Source organism: Pipra filicauda, unplaced genomic scaffold, assembly GCF_003945595.2.
Source record: "Pipra filicauda isolate LSUMZ 115617 unplaced genomic scaffold, ASM394559v2 scaffold476_size470866_pilon, whole genome shotgun sequence".
Lineage (NCBI taxonomy): Eukaryota > Metazoa > Chordata > Aves > Passeriformes > Pipridae > Pipra > Pipra filicauda.
The window spans coordinates 123,524-137,835 of record NW_024104616.1 but is presented as its reverse complement, the minus strand read 5'-3'; the positions used below and the strand labels follow the sequence as shown (position 1 = coordinate 137,835).

The following is a 14,312-nucleotide window of genomic DNA, read 5'->3' as shown; positions in this document are numbered from 1 at the left end:
AGAGGTATTTGTTAGTCTGAAGATCAAATTTAACTCTTCTTTTATGTCTAAAGAATTCTCCTTGATCAAGGCACAGAAGATCATGCTTCTACAATTTCTAATCCATGTACCTCTCCATTAGTTGGCAAAAAAAAATAATTCCAAAGTTCAATAAAACAACAATGGCCTCCTGACCAAACTTATGACTGCCTTTGCTCAGAACAACTGTAAAATAGTACTCCCACCACACAATCCAAACTGTGGTAAAACAGAGATCAACTTCTGTAGATGGGAGAGGCAGTGGCACTGGTTGTCAGGAGCTGTGGCTGGCATAAAATTCAGCCCAAATGGCATGTTTACATATTCTTGGAAAATGTTAAAACTCTTCAAATTAAAAAGTGGTTAAGAGGCTTTTATCAACCATTGGTCAAGTAAGCAATGATACATACTCGATTCACCATCCTCTCCTTTACTAGCAGAACCTGTGAAGAATATGCTTCCATCCTCAGCAACAAGTAAGGCATGTGAGCCATCATGTCCAACAGAAAACTGAATAATCTTTGGAGATTTTGTGATTGGGAGTTCAACCCATTTGCCAGCTGAAGGGCCACCTTGTTTGATTCCAAGGCTCTGATATTTGCCAGTATAATAAATCTAGGAGAAAACAGTTTATCATTTTTAGTTATGCCACAGCACTTCAAGCTCATATAATTTTTAAAGTTGCATTTTATTTAAATCCAGTCGTTTCAAACCATACAGAACTTTTCCTGACTTTGTTTACACCATTTCAATAGCTTTATCCTAAACTCATCAATTTTTACTTAATGGGGAAAACATTCTGATTAGAATTTGCTTGTTTTGAAATGTGCTTTCTACTGAGCCACAGAGTCAGTTTTCATATATAATTGTTTGGCTAGATGAGCTGAACACTGTTTGTGGGAAGTTAAGAGAAGGCAAAATTTACAAAGGTGCTAATACATCATTTCTAGACAAAGGGTAATTTTCACCCCCACGTCTAAAACAACGCCCTTCACTCTAAGACTGACAGTAGAAATTTCTGTAAATTCAAGCCATGGATTTCTTAATGGTTCCAACCATCTGTTTATGTTTTCAAATAACTATTTGCCTTTTAGCCTTTAAAGTGGGCTCTTAAAAAAGTATTTAAATACAGTCATAGACATTCATTCTAACATACTAAAAAGGCAAAAATAAATTATGGAAAATAATAATCAAAAACCACATAAAAATCTACCGGTGCAATTTGCTATTTACTACAGAACATTTTCAGTACCTTTCCACTAGCAGTTTTCATCAGTGCAAACTCTCTTCCAGCACCAAGGACAGCTGATTCCTCATCAAACCCTGTACCTGGGCAAGTAAGATTGTGTTAAGTGGACAGTTTAATCAGGCAGTTTCTCAGACCAGTTACCTACCCAACTCTGCTAGGGAGAGTTTGTCATAACAACTGATCTAAGAAAGCTACAAGTGAAACCAAATTTTGCTGCCACAAGAAGGCTTACTGAACTAGACTTCATAGAGTTGCTCAAAGAGGAAAAAAGAACACATAAGAGCAACTGCAGCTGGTCAGTTGAAAGGTCCATGTAGCCAAATATACTTTGGTTCTGATAGAGCCAGAAGTAGACACCTAACAGAGCAAAAATACCCCAAAGCAAAGGCCAAGTGATATCCAAAATACTTTCACACATACTAACAGTTCTTCATCTCAAATTCTGATGCAAGTGTTTTTCAATCCATTTCTTTTCCATTAACCCAGTCAGTGGTCTTTTTAACTTGTTGACTTTGACCCACAGCAAGGAGTTTCCCAGCTTAACTGAGTGTTATACAAGCACTGTTATAAAGTCCAAGCTTCAAACAACTACATATTTATTATACAACTAAAGGAAAATACTGGAAAACTGTGGATAGTGCTACAGAGAGAAAGGTGGTTCAAAATGCACGTATGGATTTGACTATGAGTCAAATAACACTTAAGCAGTTTCACACCCCTTGTACCTCTCCATGTGTTTATAATACCTTCCTGTATGTAATAAGAGACAAAGGGAAGAGCAGCCTTTCAGCTCTATTGTTTGAATTACCGGGCTTGTTATTAACCTTCAAAGAAGAGGACTTACTGATAATGTGCAAATCTTTCTCCAGATCAAACAGTGAGATGCCACAGGCATGTAAGCATTTTCTTGCAAGCTTCAGCTGCAGTTCTTGTTGCAGTACCGGCTCAGTACTTGTGGCAAATATTCGCACTACAAAGCCATCCTGCAATAAATATAAAAATCTACTTTATACTATATAATAAACAGATTAATTTACTTTTCAAATCATAAGTGCACCAGTATAATACTACTTCAGAGTAAACTGTCAGAGGACACATTGATAAAATAACATTTATTATAAAACAACATTACAGAGGAGAAAAGAAGAAAACGGCAAACAGGACAAGGTGAAATAAGTACCTGACATACCTTAAGCATATATTGAGTTCCATGAAAATGCTATGAACACTATGAAAATAGTAAATTGCTATAGAAATAATTAACTCTGAAATTCACTATAGTAATCGTATTTTCATAAATATTTACATCTATATTTCAAGCCCTTAACCGCTCCTGATTTGGAACCCAAAATTCTGCATGCTGAGTGACTCCTGTAGAAAGTAGCTAAAACAGTTTTCTGTTTAAAAATGCAGATGGAGTTGTTCCATTAGGAGGGAAAGGCATTAATCCCGCTTTTCTCTTAGTTATATGTCTGGCATCTTTTGACAACCTGATCGTATCCCATCCCTGTTTTACAGCTTTCTCAGTATCAAAAACCCATTCAGAACTAAGAATGTTATAACTGTCTGCTGAAAAAACACACAACCACAACAATTTTGACCCTAGTAGAAGCACTTCTTAGGGCTTCCACAGCTTTGGCCAACAGGTAATTTTCATACAAAACTCTATTGCAATGTAGTATATTTCATCTGTCTTCTGTTAAAACTAGCTGAAATTCCCCAACAAGTTCCAAAGCAATTACATAAAATTAAATTAGGAAAAAAATTATAATTAAGCTCTATGAAGCTTATCCCACAGAGATCCTCTAACATGTTAAAAAGATATTATTCCATCGATAACATTTTTTTCCCGAAAGAGCACTGACGTTTTTCTTAAAACTTATCTGAAAAATCCATCACAAATCAAAATCGTGTGAATAAATACCAAAATACTGCTTTTTTATGCAAAAATATGGCAGTTTCTCATTATTTCTAGTTACATGGATTTCTTCCTTAGTTGTGTTAGTGAAGAAAAAGCCAAACATTAAGCAAAAAGGAAGCTATAAATATTGTAAAACAATTCAGCTGAGAGAAAAATAGTCAAGCCATCATATGCAAAACTTACATCTCTAGATGCTGCTATTTGATTAATATATTCTCCATCAGTGAAAAGGATATTCTGCCCTTCAGTATGACAATCTGTGAGAGAAAGATGAAGTGCACTGCATCAGTTTATATTAGCATACACACACACACACACGTCTCTGCTTTTGTCTAATTCAGTTTTACGACAATCAGATTATGAGATTTCTAGTTTGTCTAAAGCGAGATCACATTGTTCTGGTAATGTATTATTTTACACTAGGATCTCCTGTCACACCGAAAGCATATAGTACTCCTTAGTTACTATAAGAGTTATTACAGAACTTTCCATTGTATGAAATGTAAGTGGTTACACCCCCATATTTAACTGCAAAAAAGAAAAAAAAAAAAAAAAGCATTTACTATTCACTTGTGAGTTATAACAGAACTAAATTCTAATTTTCCAAGACTGTTAAGTCCTTTCCCAAAGACCTTTTTTTACATAAGGACCATTATCTTTAAAGAAACATTTCCTCGGTCCAGCATATAAAACCTACAGAAATAAATGAATAAAAAAACTTTCCACAATTAATCTCATTTTTTCATCACTTAATAATTTCACCGAACTATGGACTGAAAATCTAGGGGGGCATTGAAAACTATAAAGCATATACTTGAATACATCACACATTTATTGAAAATAGGTCAGCCAATTCCTAGAAAAAAAGGTAGGAAAAGAATTCTACCCAAAGTAAGAGAAAAAAGATCACTTTCTCTGTAAGTTTAAACACATGTCCCTACACCATTTCTTCTTCCCTTCCTGATCTGTGGATGGAGCTATGAACAAAGAGATTGATATTACATGGTTTCTAAGGTGCTTCTCTCATTGATTACACACAGGAAAGAGACCTCTTCCAAAAATACTACAGGACAGCTATTTCACACTCCAAGTATTTGCTTCATAACCTGAACAAACATCCAGTCTCAGTTATTTTAACTACGAAATTTTATGTTAAATGAAGCACATCTTTCTAGCATAACTAGCAAGTTTGCTATTTTTTTGCTACCTATAAGCATTAAAAATAATACAGCTGAAAACCCCCCGCAGTATTTAGAAATCCATAAACTTGTTTACTTTTTCCTGCTATACTGCCCTGTCCAGTACAGTGTATTACCAGGAATCGAATATGCATTAGATAGCCTTCTGTGATTCTCACATCTTTAAGCAAAGTACCTAAAGTAGACAACCTTCCCCTTAGAGCAGACCCAGGTATGAATCACAGAGGGTATGCAGCAAGCAGGATGGAGAACAGCAAATACACTGAAGTTTGAAATACTGCTCTCTCAAAAACAATCTCAGATTGAACAACCAAAGCCAATTCACATTACTAATTCTCTATGCTGCAAAATTATATCAGTGATAAAACAAAAGAAATTTCAATAACTTGACATGAAGTCCCAAAAATAATCTAAATGACATTTCTCAAAAAGTTACAGGAAGTTCGTAAGTATTTAGATTCCTTGAATGACTGAAAATTACATGCTCACACAAGCAGAACAGTCAAGGAATAGAATAGTCTGACCACCAGTTGGTCCATATTATACTGTTTAACCTATTGCTTGAGTCATTTCAAGAAGAGGCGAGTCTCTCAGTAAACATTTTTGGGGGTTGGTCATATGTCTGTTAGATGTGTTCAAAGAGGATATCTGGAACAGGGATGCTTTTTTATTTTAAATACATGTTCTCCAGAAGACTTCCTAAAAATTAGCACTTTATTAGGTAACATCCAGGCCCAACATTAAATATCAAATTAATGGAGAGAGTACAAAATGGAAGGCAAATGGAGTATCCGCAAAAACTAGGACAATATAGTGTTCTCAGCTAAGATGGAACTCTTATGATAATTACTAAGTCTTATTCAACCTGACTTTGGAAATTACTCTAGGGATGAAGATAGCCAAGGTTTCTGTCTGGAGACTGCTATAAGAGAAAGGACTTAAGTTTTACTCATAGTACATAACTACAGACATCTGTTAATTACAGCCTCCTTAGATGCTTCAAGAGAATATGACTGTCAACCATCACCTTCCACATTTATATAGTGCATATATAGTGCATTCTCTGCCTGCTAATGAGGCAGGCCTTGAACTCATTTAGGCTACCCTCAGATAGCAGTACCTTTCAGACTAAGTGAATAGTCCTGAGCTCCAAAATGTTAATTTGTAGTTTCAAATAACAATGAAACCATATAGCATGTGACTTCAACTTCTTCACCTGAATACAGCAACTGCTCTAAGGCATGCAGTAAGCATTACTGCTAAAAGAAATGTTCAAGATGAAAACCTCTGTAAATTCAGAAATTCAGGTCCAATCATCTAGGAAAGCCTCATAGAATTCAGTTTTTAATGCTATATGGACTGAGAAAACAGATGCACAGCTCAGGTACAGTATATGACGCTTGGCAAAGGCATTAGATACCAGATGTTGACACACATTCTGGTAGTTCCAGATACAATGCTAGATTTGCTAGATCATCTATCAGAGTGAAAAGACTGCTCTTTAAAAATAGAAGTTTATGGTTTCAAGAAGTTGGTTGATCCTACTGTCTGGGAAAGGAGAAGATAATGTTCCATAGACCTCTGACTTCTAGGGTCACAAGACTTCTAGCTACTCCTAGCTGTTAGGATCAACACCTAATCACACCTCCTAATGAGCTCCTAATCTCCTATGCATCCCCTGTATGAATAAATTCTAATACCTTATTTAAATGCACTATCATCAGCCAAGGCATTTGAAAGAGACCAATTCCAGGCAGAGCCATAGCTGAATACCATACCAACTAGGAGCAAAGATTTCCTCTGTTCAGCTGTTAGCAAGGTTACTGCCCTCTAGTTCTATTCAGCATGGTTCTTGAGAACTACAACTTGCAAGTCACCATAAGATTTCAGTGGGGCAGCTACTACTTCAGAGTTAAGTACCTACTCAGTTTTCCTCAGGTCACACCCCCTCCCCCCTCACCTTCATTTCTTTCCTTCTAACAGGAAACTAAAATAACCAGAAATGTACCCCTTGGAATTTGTCGTAGCCAAAAGAACAAGGTCACATCTGCTCACAACGTAACACTGAGATAAATGTGTAGAAATGCAGAAGGCAAAACAGCAAAATTCAAGGACCGAAATAAAAATGGCTGGGGTTACAAATAACATCTAGCACCAACTTTGATGCCATCACAAACCATACAAAACACAACTGTGCAAAAGAGTTTGAGGGATTTCTAAACGGGTATTCCTACAGATTTGCTTTTGTAATGGAAAATTATTATATTTTTCTTTAGAAGGCATACTGTCATTTAATTTGTGCCTTTTTTTAGTATAAATACAAGGCAGTCTTGCAGAATGACGCTTGTCACTGAGATTTGCAAAAGCAAGCTAACAGCTTAGAGGGGTAGACTTGAAATGTGTTCAAGTCTCTCTCAAGACTTGTATGAAGAACACTGATTTGTTTACAAATGGTAACATTATTAAGGACCTCAAAGGACCCTACTGGTTGAAGAAGCTGTCCTGAGGTGAAGAAAGTTGAAAAACCACCCTAAAAGTCATTTTGTCACATCCTTGAATGTGCTCTCACCTAAATTTCTAATACAGCCCCACAAAGAGCAAGAACAGCTTAAATATACATTCATGCTTCAAGGATGTGCAGAAAGTTGCCTGGACTAGATTCTACGTTCATAATTTGTTTCAAAAATTACTGTTTGCATTTCAAAGACAAAAATCCTAGAGAATTTTTCTGAGGTTTCAGTCAGCGGTTTCTTATTTATGTCAGGATGAAACACAAAATCTGTCTTCTGATTATAGAATAAGCCTGTCATTGTTTGATCAAATTTTCTTGTGTCCTTCTACTGTTCATGCGAGTGGCTAAGAACAGATGTGTTTCACTAGGAGGCCATTAAAGCATGTTCCAGGAACATTCTCATTTTCTAAACAGAGACTGAAGTTATGAGGCTCCTCTGAAAAAAGCCAACAAAATGAAACAAAACAATACAATAATAACAAAACAAACCCCCCTATCCAAACAAAAATAAACCTAAAAGAAATCCCTAAACAAATAAAGCAAAACCCACCACCAATACAAACATCAGAAGTATGGTCCATCAGCTTTCATTAACTGCCTTGGCTGGTCCAACACACTAAAGTAATAAATGAAGAAATCTCTGATCTCAAAATCTCTGTCATCTCTAAATCTCTCACTTTTTCTTCTGCTTGCCTGAAAAAACATAGCATGTAAACAGTAAACTATAACCACCTTCTCATATCTGCAAGGTCTTACCTGGCAAAGCAACTGTACCGTCTTGTTCCAAAGTTTCAGGGTTTATTCTTATGGCTGTCATACTGTGATTATTCGCATCTCTATATAATAAATAACCCTGGTAAGAGTAAAAATATATATATTGGTATGAAAATATTCTTAAATACAGCAACAGGTATTGTTAAAAGGGAAAAAATTGCAATCATTATTTTAGGTATTGTTTTAAAATTTTGGAAGCCTCTTACATCATATTTGCTTCATTTTGATAATCTTTTGGGTACAGTCACTGTGTGGGTTCATACACCTGTACAAGCACTCAAAAAACATCACATACATTTATAGCTATGTACAAACCACATGAATTCTATTCCTTTCCAAACTGATAAAACAGTCTCCAGAATGAATGTATCCACACACATTTGTATTGCGCCAGTATACTTTTTGGTGATCTGTTTTAACACTAAATAAAACCAGATTTCATGTATGTGTACATAAATATATATATACATATGATAAGTGTAATGATAGAATATGTATTTGTAATTAACAATTTCACTTCAGAAATGTGGCAAGGAGTATACTTAAAATCACACTGGGACAATGAGATCACTCAGTTAATAGTAAATATATACAATAAAAATTTCTCACTAGTTAAAAACTTAAGGAAGTTCAGTGGTGTCTGAAATGTAATTTTTTTTAATGTTTTGAGGACTTTTTATAACGAATAACAAAGGTATAAGAAAAGGTGGCTGATATTCTGGAAACTGACTAACTCTAAAAAACATAAACTGTCCAAATATAGTTAACTCTGCAGCGGCAACGTCAACAATTATCTCCAGTCATTGTTTACACAAGCTCAATCCTCCCCCAACCAGAACAGCATTTCCTTATTTTACTACAAATGTTTTAAAGTCAATTTATTTCCCTAACAGGTATTTCAAATATTTTTTACACTAGTTTCTTGCAATAGCACATTTTTACATCTACTGACACCCACTCGAAAAGCAGACATCAAGTGACTGTACAATTCATAAACTGATGAGTTTAACCATCATATTTTGAGAGTCTTTACAATGACAACACAAAAAAAGGACACTTCATTACTCCTTTCTGTATGCCACTATAATCAGATGTTCATCTTCCACAGTTTAAAAGTCATTCAAAAAAGTCATGTTTTTTATAACTAAAGCCAAAGGAATGACGAAAATATCCATGTAACCTTACTCTAAGCCAAAGTCTATCTAAATTACTCATGAGGGATGGGGAGGGCCACACGTTTTATATTTTAAGTATTCACCTACCTGAGCATAACCTAACCAAGACTTTTTTTCTTTTCTGTTTTTGATGCGGGATGTAGAATTGTATATATGGCCCTGAAAAGCAAAAAACTCCAATCATTTAACAAATATCAGACTGAAAACTTAACACATAATCATTTACCATCTAAATAACAGTCTTCAACATATTGTGAAAATTCTAACAAAATGCTGTCAAATTCTCAAAGAAATCATCAGAAAACTTCACACAAACTGTAAAAGAACTGATCATTAGTAAGCTACTTCAGATTCTCCATGGAAACAGGACATCATAAAACTTAAATTAAAATATTAATTGTCACTCATCAGATGAGAAGTAATCACATTACCCTCACTGTCCCGCTATATCCAGAGCCAATTTTGTAAAGTCCATCTTTACATAAGAGATAGAGGAAAAAACCATCACTCTGAAGTAGGCACTGGTCGTCATCATCTACAGATATTTCTTTCAACGGCCACTTGTGCATCAAGGCTGCCTTCTTTATCCCATTACTGAACCAGTCCTGGATTTGGATTTTGCCCACCAAAACTGCCTGTACACTCCTCTGAAGAGAGTTTAAAATGGTTGGCACCTAAAGAGTAAAAGAAATAGTGAGTGAAAAACATTACTGTTTTTTGAATGTTGTATTTTCTGTTCTATCTCCAACTTAAGAGAGACAAAAAATTACCGACTCATCTCAAAAACAGTGAGGGGGAAGAAAGCTAACAATTAAACAACAGATCTTCTCAGAACTCACGAGAAGTACTCATTTATATAAATTCCCAGAACAGAGAAGTTTTAGTGCAATACCTGAATAGTCTGACAAGCGTGGCTGCCATTATTGGTGAGGATTGCAGAGATTGCTTGCAACGTTCTTCCCGTCTCTCCCCATGCAGCTACCAAACTGAAGAGGCAAGCGCAGGAAAGTGCTGTCAAGGACTGTCCTGTACTGTCATTCATTCCCGTGCTACGGACAGTTATTTCCAGAAGCAGCTGGAACAGGGATTCTGCAGACAAAACACAGACATTAAACAGACAAGTCATAAAATCATACAAAACAATTTGACAGTCAATAGGCAATTAAATTTAGAAAATATATGACACATCTTTCTTCAGTCATTATGTTTAGCCCTAATTTCAGACAGAAAATAATGCATCACAATCAAATAGACCTAAAATATCTTTAACTTTTCATTCTTTTTCAGTTGGAAAATGTCAAGTCTTGATAATCACCATGGCCAAACTACAAGTCCTCTGTTACAGTAGAACACATTAACAAGAAAAGAGCCAGAAGGAGTTATCTGACCTGCCTATTCAGTCTACCTCATCACTGAGATGATGTGTAGGTCTTGACCAAACTTCTCTACTCTTTCTGACCATTGCCCATGTTGAAGCACAACCCCTTTCACTGAAACGAGCATTTCAAATCAAAGCTTGAAAATCATTTTGATTGTATACCTCTTTTCAAGCATACATGTTTAGTGACTGAACATCTGTAGCAATCAAGGTGTGAACAGAAATCCACCTCAATTTTGTTGACAGCAGATACAAATAATCACGAAGGCAGATATCAAAAAGTGTTCTTTGAAGCTTTCTAATACTCTGTGCATTGGTACAAAAATAAAAGTTTTCTGTAGCAAATTACAATCAGTCTTTGGAAACAGAATACTGTTAAGTCATAAAATATGGAAAAAATACATAAAGTCTGCAGATGTTTTTAAAATTATTTTTAAACAACACATGCTACAGCCTAGCCTTCCCTGCAGTTCTATAAACCAGTAAAAACTATCAATCAACAAAAGATAATTGGATTTTAACTTAAAGGACATAATCAATCATGCATGCAAAGGCATCAGGAGTTCAACTTGTATTTTCAATATCAATAAAAACAAAATTAATTTTCAGTGAAGTTTTTGGATGGCCAGAGGAAATACGAAGAAAAATTCTTACACTCTGCTTAGCACATAAATTACAACGTTAAATATCTAAGCTACAGATCAGCTCTCTACACTGGTGCAGCCTCACCCTGAATATTGCGTGCAGTTTTGGTCACCTGAACATAAGAAAGATATTAAGTCATTAGAGATTGTCCAAAGGAGGGCAAGCAAGATGGTGAAGTGTCTTGAGGGGAAGCCGTATGAGGAGCGGCTGAGGTCACTTGGTCTGTTCAGTCTGGAGAAGAGGAGACTGAGGGGAGACTTCATTGCAGTCTATAACTTCCTTGTGAGGGGAAGAGGAGGAGCAGGCACTGATCTCTTCTCGGTGGTGACCAGTGACAAGACTCAAAGGAATGGCCTGAAACTGTGTCAGGGGAGGTTCAGGTATCAGGAAGAGGTTCACCCAGAGGGTGGCTGGATGCTGGAACAGGCTCCCCAAAGAAGTGGTCACAGCACCAAGCTGACAGAGTTTGAGAAATGTTTGGACAATATTCTCAGGTACATTGTGTGACTTCTGGGGATAGCCTGTGCAGGGCCAGGAGTGGGACTCAATGATTTTGTAGGTCCCTTCCAGCTCAGCATATTCTGCGATTCTGTGATTACAACAGCAGATTGCAAGAGAAGCCCACTTTAGAACTATATTCTGCCTAATAAGACCAAGTATTTCACGCTTCAGTAAGATAACTGAATCGCATGATTCAGCGCAACTCCGCATATACACCTTTACACACTAATCTAGAAAAGATTAATGCTGTGTAACTACTCGGTACATGCACCATAGGGAGTTTACATTCCAGAATCAAGTCAGTCAATCAAGAACAAGCATGTTACTATCTCACAAATACTTGCTAGAAATCATTTTCTTCTGTCCAAGACAGTAACTGATGTATGTTAATAAAAATACAGTAATAGATAGATATTACCTAGGACTTCAGGAGGCTCTGATTGCAGGCCTTCTGGTTGCTGACCTTGAAGCACATTAAGTAGAGCTTGTAGGCTCCTGAGACACAAGGATGGATGAGAAAATCTTGTCTCCTTTATAAGTTCAAAGACTTCACATAGTCCAACTTCGATGATCTAAAGAAGTACAGATTTTTCAGAATAGTTGTTAATATAATATTTTTACATCTTCATCAATAAAGGTATATCCCAATGTTCACTGAACAAGACAGTTACTTAAATAAAAAAAAAAGCAATACAGAATACAGTGGTAATTCAAATGAGAATCAAAATCAACTGTACCAACAAATATTACACAGAAGTCAGTCATTATATGAAAGAGTATATCTAAGCAGAGTGATAGTTTCCTGAAAAAATGAGGAAACCTAAAATTTTTTTCACAATATAAGACAAACTGTGTCTCTGAGTCCTTCTAATTTCTATCCAGTTTACACTTTATTTGACAGACCTCTTTTTCCTTGCTCATTAATGTGAACCAGCAAGCTAGAATTGGCTTGCAACCTGGCCTCAGAACTTGAATAACAATACATGTGACAGCTGATACTGGCAGCTCTAGTACTTTCCCCTCCAAAGTCTCGGAGATTAGTTTTTATATTGTGACAAAAACAAAGATTAATTCTTGTCACTAAAACTCCACATGTACTCATCACAGACATTCATTAAGCGAACTAATAGAACATGTAAAAGTGCTGTTATAGCCACTCCTAACTTTCCCTTTTAGAATTCCTGAGATTACAATTATGCTTTCTTCCACTAACTGCTTCCTTTCATTTCCTTCTCAAATTCCGTGTGTAATAACGATGAGGATGAATGAAAAGAGAGCAGAGTTAGCTCATTTGTATAAACAACCATATCTTCAAAACTTCACTATCTGTTTTGGTCAGGAGCAGAGCCCCAATGTTTAGAGTATTTAATATAGATTCACTCTTGAGTAAAATCTAAGGAAAAGACTGAAATGTGAAAATAAATAACACTGTTAACAGAACTGCCACTAATACTTAAAACACATCTATTCTGACAGTCAGCTACAAGTTCTACTGGATGTCTTGTAATTTTGCTACCATTCAATTTATTTTCATTCTGGTCTTTCAGAAATTATTTTACCACCTGTTTTATTTTTGGAGGAAGAATAAAAACATAATCAAATCAAGTCTTCAAAGTGCAACACCAATTTTCCTGCAAATTACACCTTACATTTCACATCTTCAATGGAGTGGGGGGAAACACATGCATGGAACCTACAGGGAAAAAAAACCTGTCAACAAAATAATGGCACAGATGTTTTTTCCAGGATCCCAAACTCACCATCATCTAGCAGGCTAAAAAATAAAATAACCTGTAGTACATTTTTAGAAATTCACTTTCTTTTCAGTTATAGTATCTTTGAAAGAAACTGAGAAGTTTATTTTATTCTTCCCAATCATCAGACAGAAGACCTCATCTAGGAGTTGACAGAGGCAGTTAGAAGAAGCAGAGAACATAATGCAGTGGAGAAAATAATCTGGTGAACTTCCATTACAGCAGGAATCAACGATGATAGTTCTGCTGGGATGTTGCTGCCCAGTTTTTGGGTTGGATTTTAGATATCTAAGATCAAGAGACTGGGTAGGCTTCATAAAACACACCTGTTAACCTTAAAATCTCATGTAGCTATATTTTATATACATATTCATATATATACACGAATATATGTATGTATGATGTTTGTATCTCTCTACCTCTCTCCTCCAAACTGTGCACTGAAGGACAGAATGAGCAAAAAGTTCTTTTCAAGACATCTTAAGCTTGTTCTCACTGCTCTCTGAAGGGTCTCTGAGCCAAAACAAGCCCTGCTGCCTCAGCCTCTATGTCACAGCCTGACTGCTTTTACTGATGCTCTCCATGCAGCCACCCTCCTGTTCCCTTTGCAACATCTTTGAGATTTCAGATCAAAAGTGTAAGCCCACTTAACAAAGGTTATACAAAATTCTAGCCTGGATGCAGACCATATCTAATGCCTAAAAACCCTCCTATTTCTTCAAGAAGTCTTTTCTACTCCATTATTTTCTCTATCTTCCCTCTCATAGCATAATAAGCATTGTGTCCAATGCTCACATTTATTTATTTAAAACAATTTAATACTCTGCATTAATTTATATCATACACATTAAAAAAAACCCAAAACATTTACAAAGGTAACACATTTTCCTAATGCATTTTAAAAGACTTAAAGTCAGTCTCTAGAGAAAGTAATTATTTTGCTTCTCTTTTTTTCTTACAACTTCAAAATTTTCATTTTTGCTCAAGTTCATTACCAAAATGTATGTCAATGCAGGAACAGAGAATATTTATGTCAGTTAATTCTACCTTAATCACTTTAATACAGTATTTATTCCTTTTAGTACAGGGCTTTTATGGATCACCCATAACTATGTTAGATTTAATACGGGGGGGGGGAGTACCTCTTTTTAACCCTTAGAATTACAAATCATATAATTAGATCTCA

At 35.8% G+C, this 14,312-nt stretch overlaps 1 protein-coding gene across 6 annotated transcripts in view; it reads right to left on the bottom strand.

Moving 5' to 3' along the window:
- MYCBP2 (MYC binding protein 2) overlaps positions 1–14,312 on the bottom strand; it is a 179,727-nt gene that overhangs the window by 129,101 nt on the left and 36,314 nt on the right. For all 6 annotated transcript variants that reach the window (XM_027744280.2, XM_039386244.1, XM_039386246.1 and 3 more), the window contains exons 4-12: positions 11,791–11,944; positions 9,741–9,937; positions 9,280–9,522; positions 8,936–9,007; positions 7,656–7,752; positions 3,372–3,445; positions 2,112–2,250; positions 1,271–1,347; positions 429–633 (exon numbers count right to left, since the gene is read on the bottom strand). In XM_027744280.2, the coding sequence (XP_027600081.1) occupies positions 429–633; positions 1,271–1,347; positions 2,112–2,250; positions 3,372–3,445; positions 7,656–7,752; positions 8,936–9,007; positions 9,280–9,522; positions 9,741–9,937; positions 11,791–11,944 (1,258 nt within the window). The remainder of the gene's footprint in view (positions 1–428; positions 634–1,270; positions 1,348–2,111; positions 2,251–3,371; positions 3,446–7,655; positions 7,753–8,935; positions 9,008–9,279; positions 9,523–9,740; positions 9,938–11,790; positions 11,945–14,312) is intronic.